Below are 14,324 nucleotides of genomic sequence, written 5' to 3'. Positions count from 1 at the left end.
AAATTTGAATTTGAGTCAAATCCACCATGGTTATAAAAATGATTAAACAATAAGAATTTGAGAATGACTTCTCAAACCTTGTCATTCTCAAATTCTTCATTATGAATTCATAATTGAAATCTACAATTTAAAATGAAATACATATTCTCAAACGCAACCTAAGAGAATTACCTAGAGACTTGAGTATAATACTTGTATAAGAAATTGACCCCCAGAGAAATTATAAGACATTCGCTTCAAGCTAGTCATTTTCAAAGAATTTCACTTGCTAAGACAAAATGCTCAATTATCAATTAATTCAGGAAAATTTCTTAAAATTCAACTGAAGGGATTAAACTCAATTCAATAAAAGAAGTTTCATGTACCAAAATAGACAATGTTATGAAAGAAATTTCCTCTATACATTAAGGAATCCACTGACAACTTGAGACAGTAGTAAGCTGCTTACTCTCATTGTAACTACAGAACTATGGCATAGCAATCGGAGTACTTCAGTATTCAGTACATGAAGATGATGAAGAATTGCAGAACGTACTTGGCAGTCAGACAGTTGGCAGATTATTAAAGATCTCCTTCACAGCTTAGCAACAGTAGTCTCTTCATATGATATCATAGAACGCTAAATCCCGATTAATCAATCAACAGAAGGCTCTTTATGAAGCTTGGGTTAACTGCTCCAAACTCTCCGGAACATTCGAAATCAGAAGTCTCAAATGATGCGTAAACATTGGTGTTATCATGTTTTGTGATCAACACTTCATGCCCCTGATAGTACCAACTAATGTTTCATTGAGTAACCTACATTGCGACATAATTGCTAGAGTGTCAGACCCACAAATGCCGCAAACATAGAGCAGTAACAGAAAAGGGAATAGAGATGTCTGATAAGGCTTGATCGGTGAGATACAGACTTACAAGTTACAACACGAAACAAGATTTCAGCAAGAAGTGGAAAGCCCCATTCTTCCTACCCCCCCCCCCCCCCCCCCCCCTCTTTCAACCCCCCGCCAAGAAAACCTAACTCCTGTAATCATCTACTCATACAGGTTAGATAGGTCTTTTACACTTCTAATAAAAAGCACGCAGATGATTAGTATAGAGTTTAGCTGTTGTTCACAAGGAAAGCATGTTTTATTTACCTTGTTCTCAACTTATTATTAGTGTCTAGTGCTAAACTAAACCAGGATTTAATATATTTTTACCAAGAAAATTCATTAGACAGGTGAACATATTCATTTTTAAAATAAAGGTCTTGAAAAAAAGTCAATATTCATATGCCATAGCATAAATCTTCTAATGCAAGAACTCGTAAGAGTATAAACTCACAATATTTTCCCACAAATATTAAGTAATAAATACATGTTCCAGAGAAGCAAAGCAACAGATTAATCTTATTACTTATAAATTATAAATAATTTTGGATCAGAAGTAGCATATAAAAAAGACAAAGCTACAACAAAGGAGCTAGAATTCTTACTGTGGTGGCATTTCCAGCAATGGACTGAACAAGAGTCCTCAAGTTTTGATCATCCTTGTACTTTTCCCAAGTCGTGTTGAAATGCAGCCCTTTGCATCTTGAAGTCGCAAAATAAAACAAAGATTTAATAAAAATTATCTCCGTATTTTGAGACAATAGAGGCAAGGTATAGATATAAATATTAGAATAGCCCTTACTGTTGAAGTAGGATAAATATCTGACAGATACGTGATCTTATCTCCTCACGAGCAGTCTTCATAGCAGCCTCTTTGTATAAAATGGCTAGTTCATCTACTAGTCTGCGATTAAGGACATGTAACTCATGAATAAAATAATGAAAAGGCAGATGACTCTTGGTCACACGAGAAAAATGAGGAAATATAACAATATAAGGCAGTCAAAGATTCTCAGATATCCCATCATTTGACCTTTAACTTAAAAAAAGAAATTATTACCAGAGGCACAACTAAGTTCATTGACGATCAAAGTTATAGTTTCACCAAAATATGAAAAACTCCTACAAGAGATTCAGGCACCATTGAGCATGCATGATTCTTAACCAAACTGACCTTACAGTGTGAGGGCTACTTCTTATCCATGTCAACTTCACAATTGCACGAATCTTTTCAAGTACCTGAATCAATCGTGGAGCGCTTTCAAACTTTCATTTAAATATGGTGAATATTAATGTTCAAACTGAAGAGCAGTGAATATGGCTCCTTAGTTCATTACCAACAGAACAGTTTCATTATCATCAGCGTGAATCCAGTGGAAGAGAAGGGGAAACAAACGTCTGAAGTGAGCTAGCAGAACAAGACCCATACAGGAGAAGAGTGGATCTATGTGTCTCAGCCATATAATACGCCGCTCTTTGTCCCTTGGTTGGCGTTCCAAATGACCTAGCATTTCATTCAATAGCTTCTCAAACCTGTAAGAAGTGACCAATAATGAATGGAAAGGCAATGCTAAACAATAAAGGTCCATTAAGGCATTAAAAGATTAGTTATAGATGGTTGACATCACATACTCAAGATATATAAGAGAAAACAATCATACAATGTCAACTTGAACAAGAAAACACTGTATTAGTATATTAATAACAATTATTAATTATACATCCAAAATTGCATCCAAACTTAATAGCCAACTCAAGGTAGAACCAGAGAGCACCTAATAGACATAGCTATATACTACATTGTACATGTCTGGATCCAAGTGTCAGTTTTTTGGTTTATTTCCCTCAATCATAAAGGATTAATTTTATTAGGAATTGGACTTTGAAGCATATAATCAATTTGTATAAGAAACAATCAGTAATAGATTTGATAACTAAGACAGGCATTGTAGATCTTTGGCATAGAAGGGTCAATATAATGCATAAATGTTTGTAAAAGAGAACTATAAATACAAATTTGATAGTACTCTGACAAAATCCAAAAATAAAATAACTTCTCATAAAATTGACCAGACAAATGGCATTAAACATTGAATGAAGATTAATCCAAGAACAACAATTTTTTATACTGGATAACCATCAGCAGTTTCAAGAATTATGCAACTCAGCGTCCACTGATCACATATTTCCTTATGCTTCAAACTTCTAATCTGCATATTGTAAAAATAAACCACACATACAATGTACGTATTAGGATACACATACCATGTGCTGCGAGGGTTTTTTTTCTGCAATGAAGTCACAAATAGTACTGACATCTCAACAGCATGTTGCCATATCTCATCACTAGAAACAATATTTTGACAGCATGCATCAAGAATCACATCTCCAAACCCACCAAGCTCAGCCACATTAACATTTTTAGCTAGATGTATGAAGCTGATCATTCCCTGCCCCTATAGTTCATCAGGGTAAAGCAAGCTAACATCAGAAATTTATGCCATATATAGCAAAGATCTTATGCAGGCTAGGAAACAAGTTATATGTACAAGTAGAAAGCTCAACGTATTAATCACAATAACTGAATTGTTAAATTTTTACAACACAATAAGAATATACTTCATTTTTTTCAAATGCACCATTTCTCCCGAGAATCAAAGATGAGAGAGCTTTTTGGGAGAAATGGTGCACTCAAAATAGAGGGAGTATACTTTTCTTAAGTGAACATTAGAAAAGATCATACAAAATCAGATAACAAAATCAGGAAAGAAAAGAGATATACAAAGTTCTACAGAAATGTATAAAAAAACTCTAAAGTGAACCTATTTTGCATAAGAAACCTTATACTCGATCAACTTCAAACCATTTTAGCAGAAAGTCATAAAAAGGGAACTCCGAGTATTGAAAACAAAAATTGTCACATCACATTACATGACATTATAAAATATCCATTCATTAATACAATAAACAAATCAGTGAGCCAGATAATCCATAATTAGAAAGAGATATTAGAAACAAAGCAGTGAGCAAAACATGATGTTTTGCATAAATTCAAGTATGCAAAAATGTGAGCATGATGGTATTTTTCTAAAAAATGAACTAGGTTTTTAACCACTTAGGTCAGAAAAATCCAAACAAGACATGTAAGCATATGTCAAACCACTAGTAGTAGAGGTCAGAGCAGCGAGCTCATTCAACCAGTTATTGAAGCATCAGCAAAGCATGATGAGGGAGCTGCGCAGAAGGTGTGGCTGGATAAGTGTTCGGACGAGCAATGTATGGCTCAGATGAGCAGGTTGAGAAGAAGCTAGCAGAAGCAGCCGACCAAACCAGAAGCTGAGTGAGCAAAGATGCAGTGTGCAAGATAATATCATACGAGAGTTGCTTCTAGTACGAGCATTAATACTCTCAAAAGAGAAATTTAGTTGAGAAAGCATCCGTTTGAGGCAAGTAATAGCTCGTTGGAACGAGCAAAGTCAGGACTCAGAAGCTTCATGCGGAGGTCTGCTCGAAAGATATTTCAGTGCTCAAATGAGCTTTGTGAGGTGCTCAAAGAAATTTGGTGCTTGAACAAGCACATGCTCTGCGCCTAGCACACGTGATTGACATTGTGGTGAAGTGCAGTGCTCAAAGATATATGATGAGATTGTGACTCTTGTGTCCGTACCTATTGTAAATGAGTTCTTAGATATCTTTCCAGATAAGATACCGAGAATGCCACCTGCTAGGGTTTTTGAGTTCACCATAGACTTAGTTCTAGGAAGGCCTATTTAAAAAGCACCTTATAAGATGGTATCAGTATAGATGGAGAAGCTTAAAAAAGTTAGTTGAAGAATTTTTAGAGAAGGGATACATTCGATCGAGTGTTTCGCCTTGGGGAGCACGTCTTGTTTGTTCGCAAAAGAACATGGGAGTATGATGTTATTCATTGATTACCAAGAAGAACTAAATAAGGTAATTGTGAAAACAAGTGCCCAATGTGGAGAATTGATGATGTTTATGATCAACTTAAAGGAACAGCAATGTTTTCAAAATTTGATTTGAAGTTGAGGATTACAGAGCGTGATATTCCAAAAACAACCTTTAGGACTTGATATAGGCACTTCGAGTTTACAGTGATGCCATTTGGGTTGATGAAGCTTTCATGTGTCTGAATCAGGCGTTCAATGCATGCCTTGACAATTTCGTGGTGGTCTTCATTAATAATATCTTGGTGTATTCGAGAGATAAGGAAGAACACGAGCAGCATTTGAGAAAGATGTTGCAGATACTTCGAGATAATAAATTGTATGCCAAATTTTCGAAGTGTGAGTTTTGGCTCGAGAAAGTTCCATTCCTTGGGCATTTTGTGTCTAAGGAGGAGTTTTTGTTGATCCAGTAAAAATTAAAGTGGTGAGAGCTTGGCCAGCACCAAAATGTGACTGAAGTAAGGAGCTTTTTGAGTTTAGTTGGTTACTATAGAAGATTCGTGAAGGATTTCTCACAGATGGCTTGCCCCATGACCAATTTGATAAAGAAATTCAAGTGGACTTACGAGTGTGAAGTGGCCTTTCCGACATTAAAGGATAGGCTATCACATCAAGTCAGGTTCAAGTATAATTGTGAATATCTCACCAAGTAACTAAAGCAAATATCATCATACACACGCTAAAATCAAGCTTACACATCTTGCACTTTTTGTAGAAATGTCGCAAGTAAAAAAAGACAAACGAGTAAGAAGCATACTTTCACTTCAGAAGACCAGTGATCAAGAGTTGTAAGTCCACAAGGAATAACCAAACCACAAACCTTCCCCAAATGTGGATAATCCACCTGAAAAAAGATCAAAATCACATTATAGCAACTATTTTCTATACTTCCAAATGAAAATTCAAATATAAGATAAAAAAATAAAAGAGAGAGAGAGAGAGAGAGAACCTGTGAAACAAACCATCTAAACTGATAAGCAGCAACAATGGCGTAACCAAGAGGAACCCTAGCCGACGCTGCAGTAATTTCATCTCCATCATCCGAGCCACTAGTCGAGCTTTCCTTAATCGTATTATTAATCAAAGGAAGAACCTCCGGCATCAATTCAATCACCAATTTCTTCTCGGAACTCAAAAGCTCATCAGAATCACCATAAATCGCTTTCGAAAGAGCTCGAAAAGCGTTATTTGCAGCGATTGAAAGTTGTTGAGGTATCCAATTAGTGTACGGCGAGTTTGAATCGATTGCAGAAGACAGTAATGCGCAACACATTGAAAAATCCCTAACTTGAGGTTGAGAGAAAAATGTATTGCTTTTCTCAATGGTTTTGGGAGGAAGAAGCGATTCGATGAGTGATTTGATGGAAACATCGTGAGATTGAGGAGGATTATAAGGTGTTGTTGAGAGTAATTCCCGAATTGTTTGAGATAACCTGTGAAATTCTATTGAAAATTACGATTGAAGAGAATTTACAGTTGAATAAGGTGAGGGAAAAGATAAAGAAGAAAAGCTTACTCAGTCAGCTGTTGGTAATCAAAGGTTGAGAAATTCGACATTTTCGTAAGCTTTCGGCTTTACTCTGTTCTTCTAGAACCTCCTCAACCTTAGTCTCCTAGTCGTTCGTTTAGTCCCGAGTAGGGTGGAGAGCGAGGCGTATGAGTAAATACGGCAGAGGAGTAGAGGTTGAATTGTACATTAAAATTAGTGTGCACTAATTTTTTATTACATTATGCCTAATAATATTTTTACAAGTTGAAAAATGCTATTATAAATAATTAAGCATTCAATTATTAATTTTCTAAAATCTTTACTTCTTTTATTCTTATTAAAATGTCGTGCTTTTCATTGTAGTATGTTTCTTTAACTTTACAATATTTTTATTTTTTATAGCGTTTCTATTCATCATCATTATCGTACTCATTGTATTCTAGCTCATGTCTGGAGAGAAATAAGGTGGCAACTCATACCTATAAAAAAGAATGCAGCCAGCAAAGAGTCCCTCGACTCGAGATCCAGAAAAATCCTTAGAAAAAAATGTTCTTGCAACAAAAAGGATTGAGTTGTAACAACCCGAGTTACCGTTGACTAGGTAAACAGGGTCATCACTGGATTCGTTTCCCAAGAAACTGAAATAACACTTCCAAAACTCAAGCAAGGGAACACAAGCTCTTCAACGTGACTAACTCAGCTAAATCCCAAAGCCAACATCTAACTAGTACACAAGATAATCATACAATTCTCTACAAGACCGATATAACCAGCACAACCGAAACAAATATACATTTATCCAAAAACCTAATACAAAATTATAAATTCCTACGTGCTCAGCTCAATATACATCCTTGGAACGCTATTCAACACCGTTAACCCATCGTTCCCGACCGGTTCCGATCTGTGATCAAACTAAAAGATGGAAACAACAGGGAATCAGATTAAACTGAGTGAGAAACAACAATCCAAAACAATTAAACACAACAATTCAAAACAATGGTTTAAAAGCAACATCAGTTTCCTAGATCTATGTGCGCACAGGGAGTCTAGTTTGAGAGGTGCCCCATAGCTCTAAGGCTATGTCGCTCTCGGGTGAAGCTAGTCAATATCTCAATGACAATTCGCTTCAAAAACAGGGAGTAGGGAACCATGTTCCTCAACTCCGTCAATGACCAGCTCGCAAGCCCGATCCATTGACCATATCAATCTCGGCATAATCATTCATAAACATTTATCACATTCATATAAATTTCACAAACTTTAAATAAACATTTTGCAAATGGTAGCCTGGCCAGACCCCTTTTTAAGGGACTGTTACTACTCACCAATAACGCTTCAAGGAGAGAAGTCCGTTTCTCCACGATCACTAGAAAGGTTCCTCGATGATGTCGTATCCTGGAGCATAACAAACATAACAATCACAACAAAGCGTTCGATACTACAAACTAGGTTCATATAACTCATTGTATCTCATCCTATGATCGCATCTTTGTTCCATCTTCTATTCTAATAATTCTAACTTCAAAGATTGCGCAAGTTCTAACTCTAACCCCCAAAAATCATAAGAAATTATATAACCATATTTAAAGCTAGCTTATGTTCTTGTAAAGATCGTACGTCTCCACAATCTCCTTTGCATTTCCAATTCAAACACTTCTATGCTCATCTAGACTCAAAACCAAGAAATCAATCAAGAATAACAAACTATCCAAAAAGAACACAACTAAGTTATCCATTCAACTAATATTTTCCACACAAACCCAAGATACTCTCAAGAACAACCAATTGTATATATTCAAGGTCATATCCAACACTTACATTACCCAACTATTCAATTAATAACAACAAGATTTATCCACCATTAGCAATTTCACAAGAATCTCCTAATATTCAAGAACATCAAATTTCCATAATCTTTCTACATCTTATCATCCTATCGATATTCTAATCTTTGTATACTAATTAACAATTCCAACAAATTGCTTCAATACTCCACGTGGTTCTATTTTGAACATAACTCTCTCAAATAGCCAAAACAGAAGATTCGTTATGGATTTCCAAGACAGCCTGCTAGTATTTCACTATTTTGAACATAACTCTCTCATATAAACTCATTTTGGAGCGATTCAAGTGTCCACGTGATCGCGACTCGAAGCTCTACAAATCTCATGAAGACACCAAAACCCCAAAACGACTCTAACTATTTCAAAAACAACAACACAAATTCGGACAGCACAAAACGGAACCTCATTGTCGATCTTTATGACAGTCTACTAGTATTTTGGACATAACTTCCTCATACGAACTCATCTCGGGGTGATTCAAGTGTCCACACGACCGCGACTCAAAGTTCTACAAATCTCAAGAAGACATAAAAACCCAAAAACAATCAGAACCATCCCCAAAACAGCCAAAACAGAAAGTTCAGTTTATGAACTGAAATTTCAGAATCCCAAATACTCAATTTGATAGTAAAACTTAAATAACCCAAATAACCAATTCTAATCAACACTAAAAACAACTCAATTACTAATTAAACTCATATACTCTAATTAAATTCAAGTTGATACCCAAATTAAATCCATGACCCAAATTGAATCCACAAATACCAAACTACTTTAAAACATTCAATTAATATTAAAATAGGATAGTTTGTGCATTACCTCAATCACCATTGAAGGACCTTGCAATCTTGAACAACAATAAAGGAAGGAGGAGAAGTGGTTGCTGCTGTTTGGGGAAAGAAAACGCAGCCCTAGCTGCTGCTTGCAAAGGGAACAAGGCGGCGGCTGCCGGGGAAGAGGGGAGGTGCGACTGCTGCTGGTTGAGGAAGAGAGGAGGCGGCTGCTGGGGCTCCGTAGGCAGCCTCTTGAGGCAGCAGCTGGCGGCACACAAGTAGGAAAGGGAGAAGAGAGGGAAAGAGGGAAGGAGGAAGATGTGTGAGGCGTGATTCTATTTGTGATTGAGGGAAGGAGTATGTCGATTAGTTTTGAGGTAAAATGTGTTTTATTTTTAGCTTTGACCCATTAAATTCTATTAAAGCCGTCTCATCGTAAGACAGTTTTATATAAGACGTGTTGTAAGGGTATAATAGGCGATTTATGAAATAAGTAATTGGTAGTTATGAATAAGAATTGCATTTAGAAATTTATTTTTCAATACTTTATTTAAATTTATTTTTATAAAGATAAGATAGTAATCAATTAATAAAATATAATCAAAATACACTTTTATCGAAGTACTCTTTATACGAATTTTATACATTAAATAAAATATACCTCTTTCTTGAAAATGTTAACAAATCAAATACTTGAGTCAATATTATCAAAATAATAATATTATTACTCGAATTAACTTACTTAATAACCCCAATCAGCTTAATAAACTTATAATTAAACTTTATTAAATGTAGTCTATTACATTCTCCCCAACTTAAAATAATTTCGTCCCCGAAATTATACCTACACTTCTGATCATCCTTCATAACATATAACTCGAATTTTGTGAAATGAGAACCAAATAAACTTTAGTTACTCCCCAACTTTGATTCAAGACATACGATATCTATAAATTTTCAATCATATAAGATGAATTACATATTGGTAACACAACTAACCTCAATTGAATTACTCCAAAATTTCACATGTACGTGAACGTTCACATGTACTTTAAATCAACCACCTTACTTCAAAATCTTTTATACCTTTAATTACATATTTGGTCATTTCAATTTTTTTATATCCTTAGTTTGAGATATTAAATCATCAACTTACTTTGAATTATAACATTTATAACCCTAATCTTCATTTAACGCTTAAACCTTCAAATTCCATAACAAATTCATCCGAAATAACTTCAATAACTTTTAGACATTCAAATTCGTATTATTATTATTATTTTTTTTTTTCCTAAACCATTATTCTATTATACTCACGTTTTACCATTAATAGTTTCATACAATCCCAATTTTTTTTTTTTAACCTTTAATAACCAAACATTTCCTCACTTACAAAGTCAAACCTCTCACAATTTAAGTATTCTTTAAACTTCCAGTTGATCCCTTTTTCCTTAATTCACATTTTACCATCAATAAAACCTTTATAGAGTCCCAAAGTTATAATTCATTCATTAAAAACCGTTGAAAGCTTTCTCAATTATATTTTTACATTATCCTCAACACGTATAAGCCATTCAATCAAACTTACTACAACATAACTTTAAGTTACTATTAATTGTATTAACCTTTGTTTCCTTTCGAAACTTCTCTTAATTAAAATTTCTCATTCCATAATTGAACATGTCACAAATACTTTTTCTACATTCTTTATTCCTTTATAGATTTTCAATCTTAACACACAATTAACGCATAACTTTCAATATTCCCAAAATGTTTCTTTTAAACTCTTTGCATCGAATCATTCTTGCACAACATCATCGCAATTCTCGATAAGTGTGGTCCTCAACTCCTTTTGCCATTTATCCGAGTATATATAATATCTTTTGGAAAACAATTTCAAGAATACTTGACTCAAGTATAAATATTTCAAGTTGAAATTTTGAGATCTTTTAAAAACAACTTCTTTCTCTTTTTTTTTTATCATGTGTATTTAGGATCATTCTCGCACTGATAATTCTCTTAAACTTACTCGTCTTAAAATATTAATTTTCCCGAATATTACATTCTACCCAACTGGAAATAAACTTCGTCCTCTAAGTTAAACTAAGTCTCCAGCATATATTCCAATCTCTAGCTAACATATATATCGTAAAGCTATGTCCCCCAACTTAGAATGAAATTCGTCCTCGAACTTAACTCACAAAGACTAAGGAGATGCAATAGCTATAAAGCAATAAACATAGAAATGCCTAAGCAAACAACCAGGGATAATCACGTCTCATGGCATCTACTGCCTCCCACATGACTTCTTCGGTAACGTGATTAGACCATAGTACCTTCACAAGCGCTATACTACCTCAACGTGTATCATGCGCCTTCCTATCTAGGATCTGAACGGGGTCTCCTCGTACTGTAAGGTGTCATCCAAGGTCAATTGTTCGGCTGCAGAACGTGTGAATTGTCTCTAAAGTGTTGTCTCAGCTGAGATGCGTGGAACATGACATGCAATCACTTAAAAGACGCTGGTTATGCGAGTCGATAAGCTACTACTCACTATACATAAAATTGCTATGCCACCATAGTCAACTAATGTACACAACTTTTAATAAGAACATCATGCAACCCAAAACTTATTTGTCCTTATCGAATGATAACCATCTTACTCCTCAGGTCATAAATTTCATATATTACTTTGTCTTAAATTTTTCAATCCATAATAACAGATAATATTACTGTTATTATCATATTCTATATCCTTATCATATATAAATAATTCAAAAATTATGATCGCACCGAAGATATGAATAAAGCATATATATATATATATATAAGAGTACTTGATTGATTAATGATTAACATGATAAAAAATACACAAGCTAGCAACAAAGGATGAAGATCAAGGAGTAAAAAAACCCCTCTATATTATCATTCCTCTTTTTTATAATAACCTTCCCCTTCCAATTGAGCCCAAAAAATGAAAGGGTACATTAAAAAAAAACTAAATTCAATACAATAATTATTAATTAAGCTGTAAGTTCCTCTTCCTTGTGAGTCTCAATAGTAACATCACTAGTAGGATAAGCAGCACAAGTCAAAACCCAACCAGCATCCACCTGGTCATCTTCCAAAAAACTTTGGTCAGACTGGTCAACGCCGCCAGATTTGACTTTCCCGGCACATGAGCTGCACGAGCCAGCCCTACATGAGTAAGGCAAATCAATTCCTGCTTCTTCAGCAGCATCCAAAATGTACATATCATCTGGGCAGTCAATCTCTTGGGTACCTTCAGGAGTAATAAGGGTAACCTTGTAGGCCATTGCCCTACCACCACGGGCTTTTGACTTAAGCCCGAATAAGGCCCGTCCCATGTTGGTTGGGAATGCAGCCATCATGGGTGGTGCTTGGGGTTTTGGCACCAAAGTGGCTGCCATCATGGTTGTTGTTGCCGCCGCCATTACTATTTTTAGTTGTTAAGAGTAGTGAAAGGAAGAAGAAGGTTGATGATGTTTAGGGAGAAGAATGGTGGAAGAGAAAGAAGAGTGATGTAAAGGAGGAATTTAAGGATGTCTTATCGGACACGTGGCGGATTATTGTGGGATTTGTTATCTTGATTTGCTTATCCTATGAAAAAGGCTGTAGGAATCATAGCCATTGGTTGTACAGTATTTGTGGGTGTTTACCAAGTTGTGTGCTTGTCACACGATTTGGCATCTTATACTAGCGTTACCTACCACTAGTTAGCTTGATAAAGAGTGAAATAATTAACATAGAGTATTTGGCAAAATAAATAATAGTTTGTAACTGATAACTGATTACAGTGTTTAATTTGATTAATTGATTTTATTAACTGATTTGATCAGCTATTTTGAAGAGCAGTTTGTTCAAAAACATCTTATCCATATCAAAAAGTTGTTTTAACTGGCTAGTTTACCAAACACTAGAACTGACTGGTTTGACCACTAAATCCTATATTTGTATCAAAATAAGTTAAAATCGATTAGTAAGTCATTTTTCCAAACACCCCCTATGTTCAGGGCCGTTCATTAGGTTAGTTTTGAGGTGCAACCGCCTAGGGCCCAACTCATGAAGGGGTCAAAAATTAAGTTAATCCTTATAATTAATAATTAGTATTTGCAAAGTAGCTTGTAACAAAGATCGAACTCGCAGCATTAAGTTACTTTGTTAAGCGCATGACTATTGAACTACATAGTTAAACAAAAGAATAAGAAGGGATATCATCTTCATGAACTAGAGGGAGAGATGTCTAAGTCCAATACATATTGCACATTCAAAGCCTTAGAAATTCAAGCTATAACATAATCAATTAAGCAAGATAAAGAAAATGTAGCCAGTGCCAATTCCTCAGTTCACTGTTTTAATTCAGCAATTAGCATTGATATATAGAGTATAGGGTAAGAAATATTGTAACAACTCGTCTTTCTAAACAACAAAAGGTTTGCGTAAATAACCTTTAAAACGATTGTCACTTACTCTTAAATAAATAAGAATAACCACATAACCTTATAAATCTAAAAGTATAAAAAAAAACTTAGAGGAGCTAAGCCTTATTACATCAAGGTAGAACAAAATTCCTTTAAAGAAAAAGAAACAAAAGTCTCAAAGTCTAAAAACAAGAAACCATTTGGTAGAGAAGGTCCTAGAGTCCACTCTTACACTTTCAGCCCGCACGGTAGTAATCATGCTATCATTCACCATCTGTAAAAAATATAAATCCACAATCAATGGGGAATAACTAGCTGTCCTTCCTAATCATACACATAGAATATTATTTTTAATTACAAAGAAATTTAAACATCTATACATTATTCATATTAATATATAAAATCAACTTAAAACCAGTCAACGTTAGAAAAACAAATTTAAAACATTAAAGCTTCATTTAATATAAATTTCATATATTAATTCAAATAACTTAATAAATCAAATAAATATGGTTTCAAAAATTTCAAAAAATAATCAAAAAGTAGAGAAGGAACGAACATCGGTGTTAGATGCCCACAAGATGGTCTTACACTAACACCTCCTAAGGTTTGTCAGGCGAACCCCAATCTATTTAAAATAGATCTGTCTAAGAATGGCCAATTCTCCCCTAGCAGCAGATGTCTTCTTTGCCTTACACCAATGGGTACCGGGACGACAACAATTAATCTAGGTATATAAATATCATCAGAAGTATGTTCTAACCATTTAGAGATGCCAAAACAGGCCTTACACTCATATGGCTCCTTGCAAAAAATATATAAAACTCAAAACTTGTAGACATAAAATTATTATCGCAAATGTTCATGTGATGCCAAATAGGCCTTACACTCAGATTCATCATTAAAACACTTAACACAAATATACTTTATCAA

At 34.7% G+C, this 14,324-nt stretch overlaps 2 protein-coding genes across 4 annotated transcripts; both read right to left on the bottom strand.

The window, feature by feature from the left end:
- Positions 1 to 317: 317 nt before the first annotated feature.
- Positions 318 to 9,313, bottom strand: LOC130803007 (uncharacterized protein At2g39910). Of its 3 annotated transcripts, none has more exons than XM_057667150.1 (12): positions 8,996 to 9,313; positions 7,658 to 7,727; positions 6,809 to 7,244; positions 6,357 to 6,574; positions 5,790 to 6,273; positions 5,598 to 5,684; positions 3,138 to 3,328; positions 2,210 to 2,405; positions 2,047 to 2,111; positions 1,675 to 1,776; positions 1,478 to 1,574; positions 318 to 798 (listed from the first exon to the last, which is right to left on the bottom strand). In XM_057667150.1, exons 4-12 carry the CDS (start codon positions 6,395 to 6,397, stop codon positions 787 to 789), a joined length of 1,275 nt encoding a protein of 424 aa, XP_057523133.1. In that variant the 5' UTR covers positions 6,398 to 6,574; positions 6,809 to 7,244; positions 7,658 to 7,727; positions 8,996 to 9,313; the 3' UTR covers positions 318 to 786. The 3 variants fall into 3 exon arrangements, with proteins under 3 accessions (XP_057523133.1, XP_057523132.1, XP_057523134.1); XM_057667149.1 differs by having other exon boundaries at positions 6,357 to 6,453; XM_057667151.1 differs by lacking the exon at positions 7,658 to 7,727 and having other exon boundaries at positions 6,357 to 7,244.
- A 2,437-nt stretch (positions 9,314 to 11,750) lies between these two features.
- On the bottom strand, positions 11,751 to 12,492 carry LOC130803005 (ferredoxin-like). Its single transcript, XM_057667146.1, has one exon. It carries the CDS (start codon positions 12,402 to 12,404, stop codon positions 11,973 to 11,975), a length of 432 nt encoding a protein of 143 aa, XP_057523129.1. The 5' UTR covers positions 12,405 to 12,492; the 3' UTR covers positions 11,751 to 11,972.
- Between the last annotated feature and the right edge of the window lie 1,832 nt (positions 12,493 to 14,324).

The sequence above is a fragment of the Amaranthus tricolor genome, chromosome 16 (assembly GCF_026212465.1).
Source record: "Amaranthus tricolor cultivar Red isolate AtriRed21 chromosome 16, ASM2621246v1, whole genome shotgun sequence".
In the NCBI taxonomy this organism is placed as follows: Eukaryota; Viridiplantae; Streptophyta; class Magnoliopsida; order Caryophyllales; family Amaranthaceae; genus Amaranthus; species Amaranthus tricolor.
The sequence above is the reverse complement of the archived record's forward strand: the minus strand, read 5'-3'. Positions and strand labels throughout refer to the sequence as shown.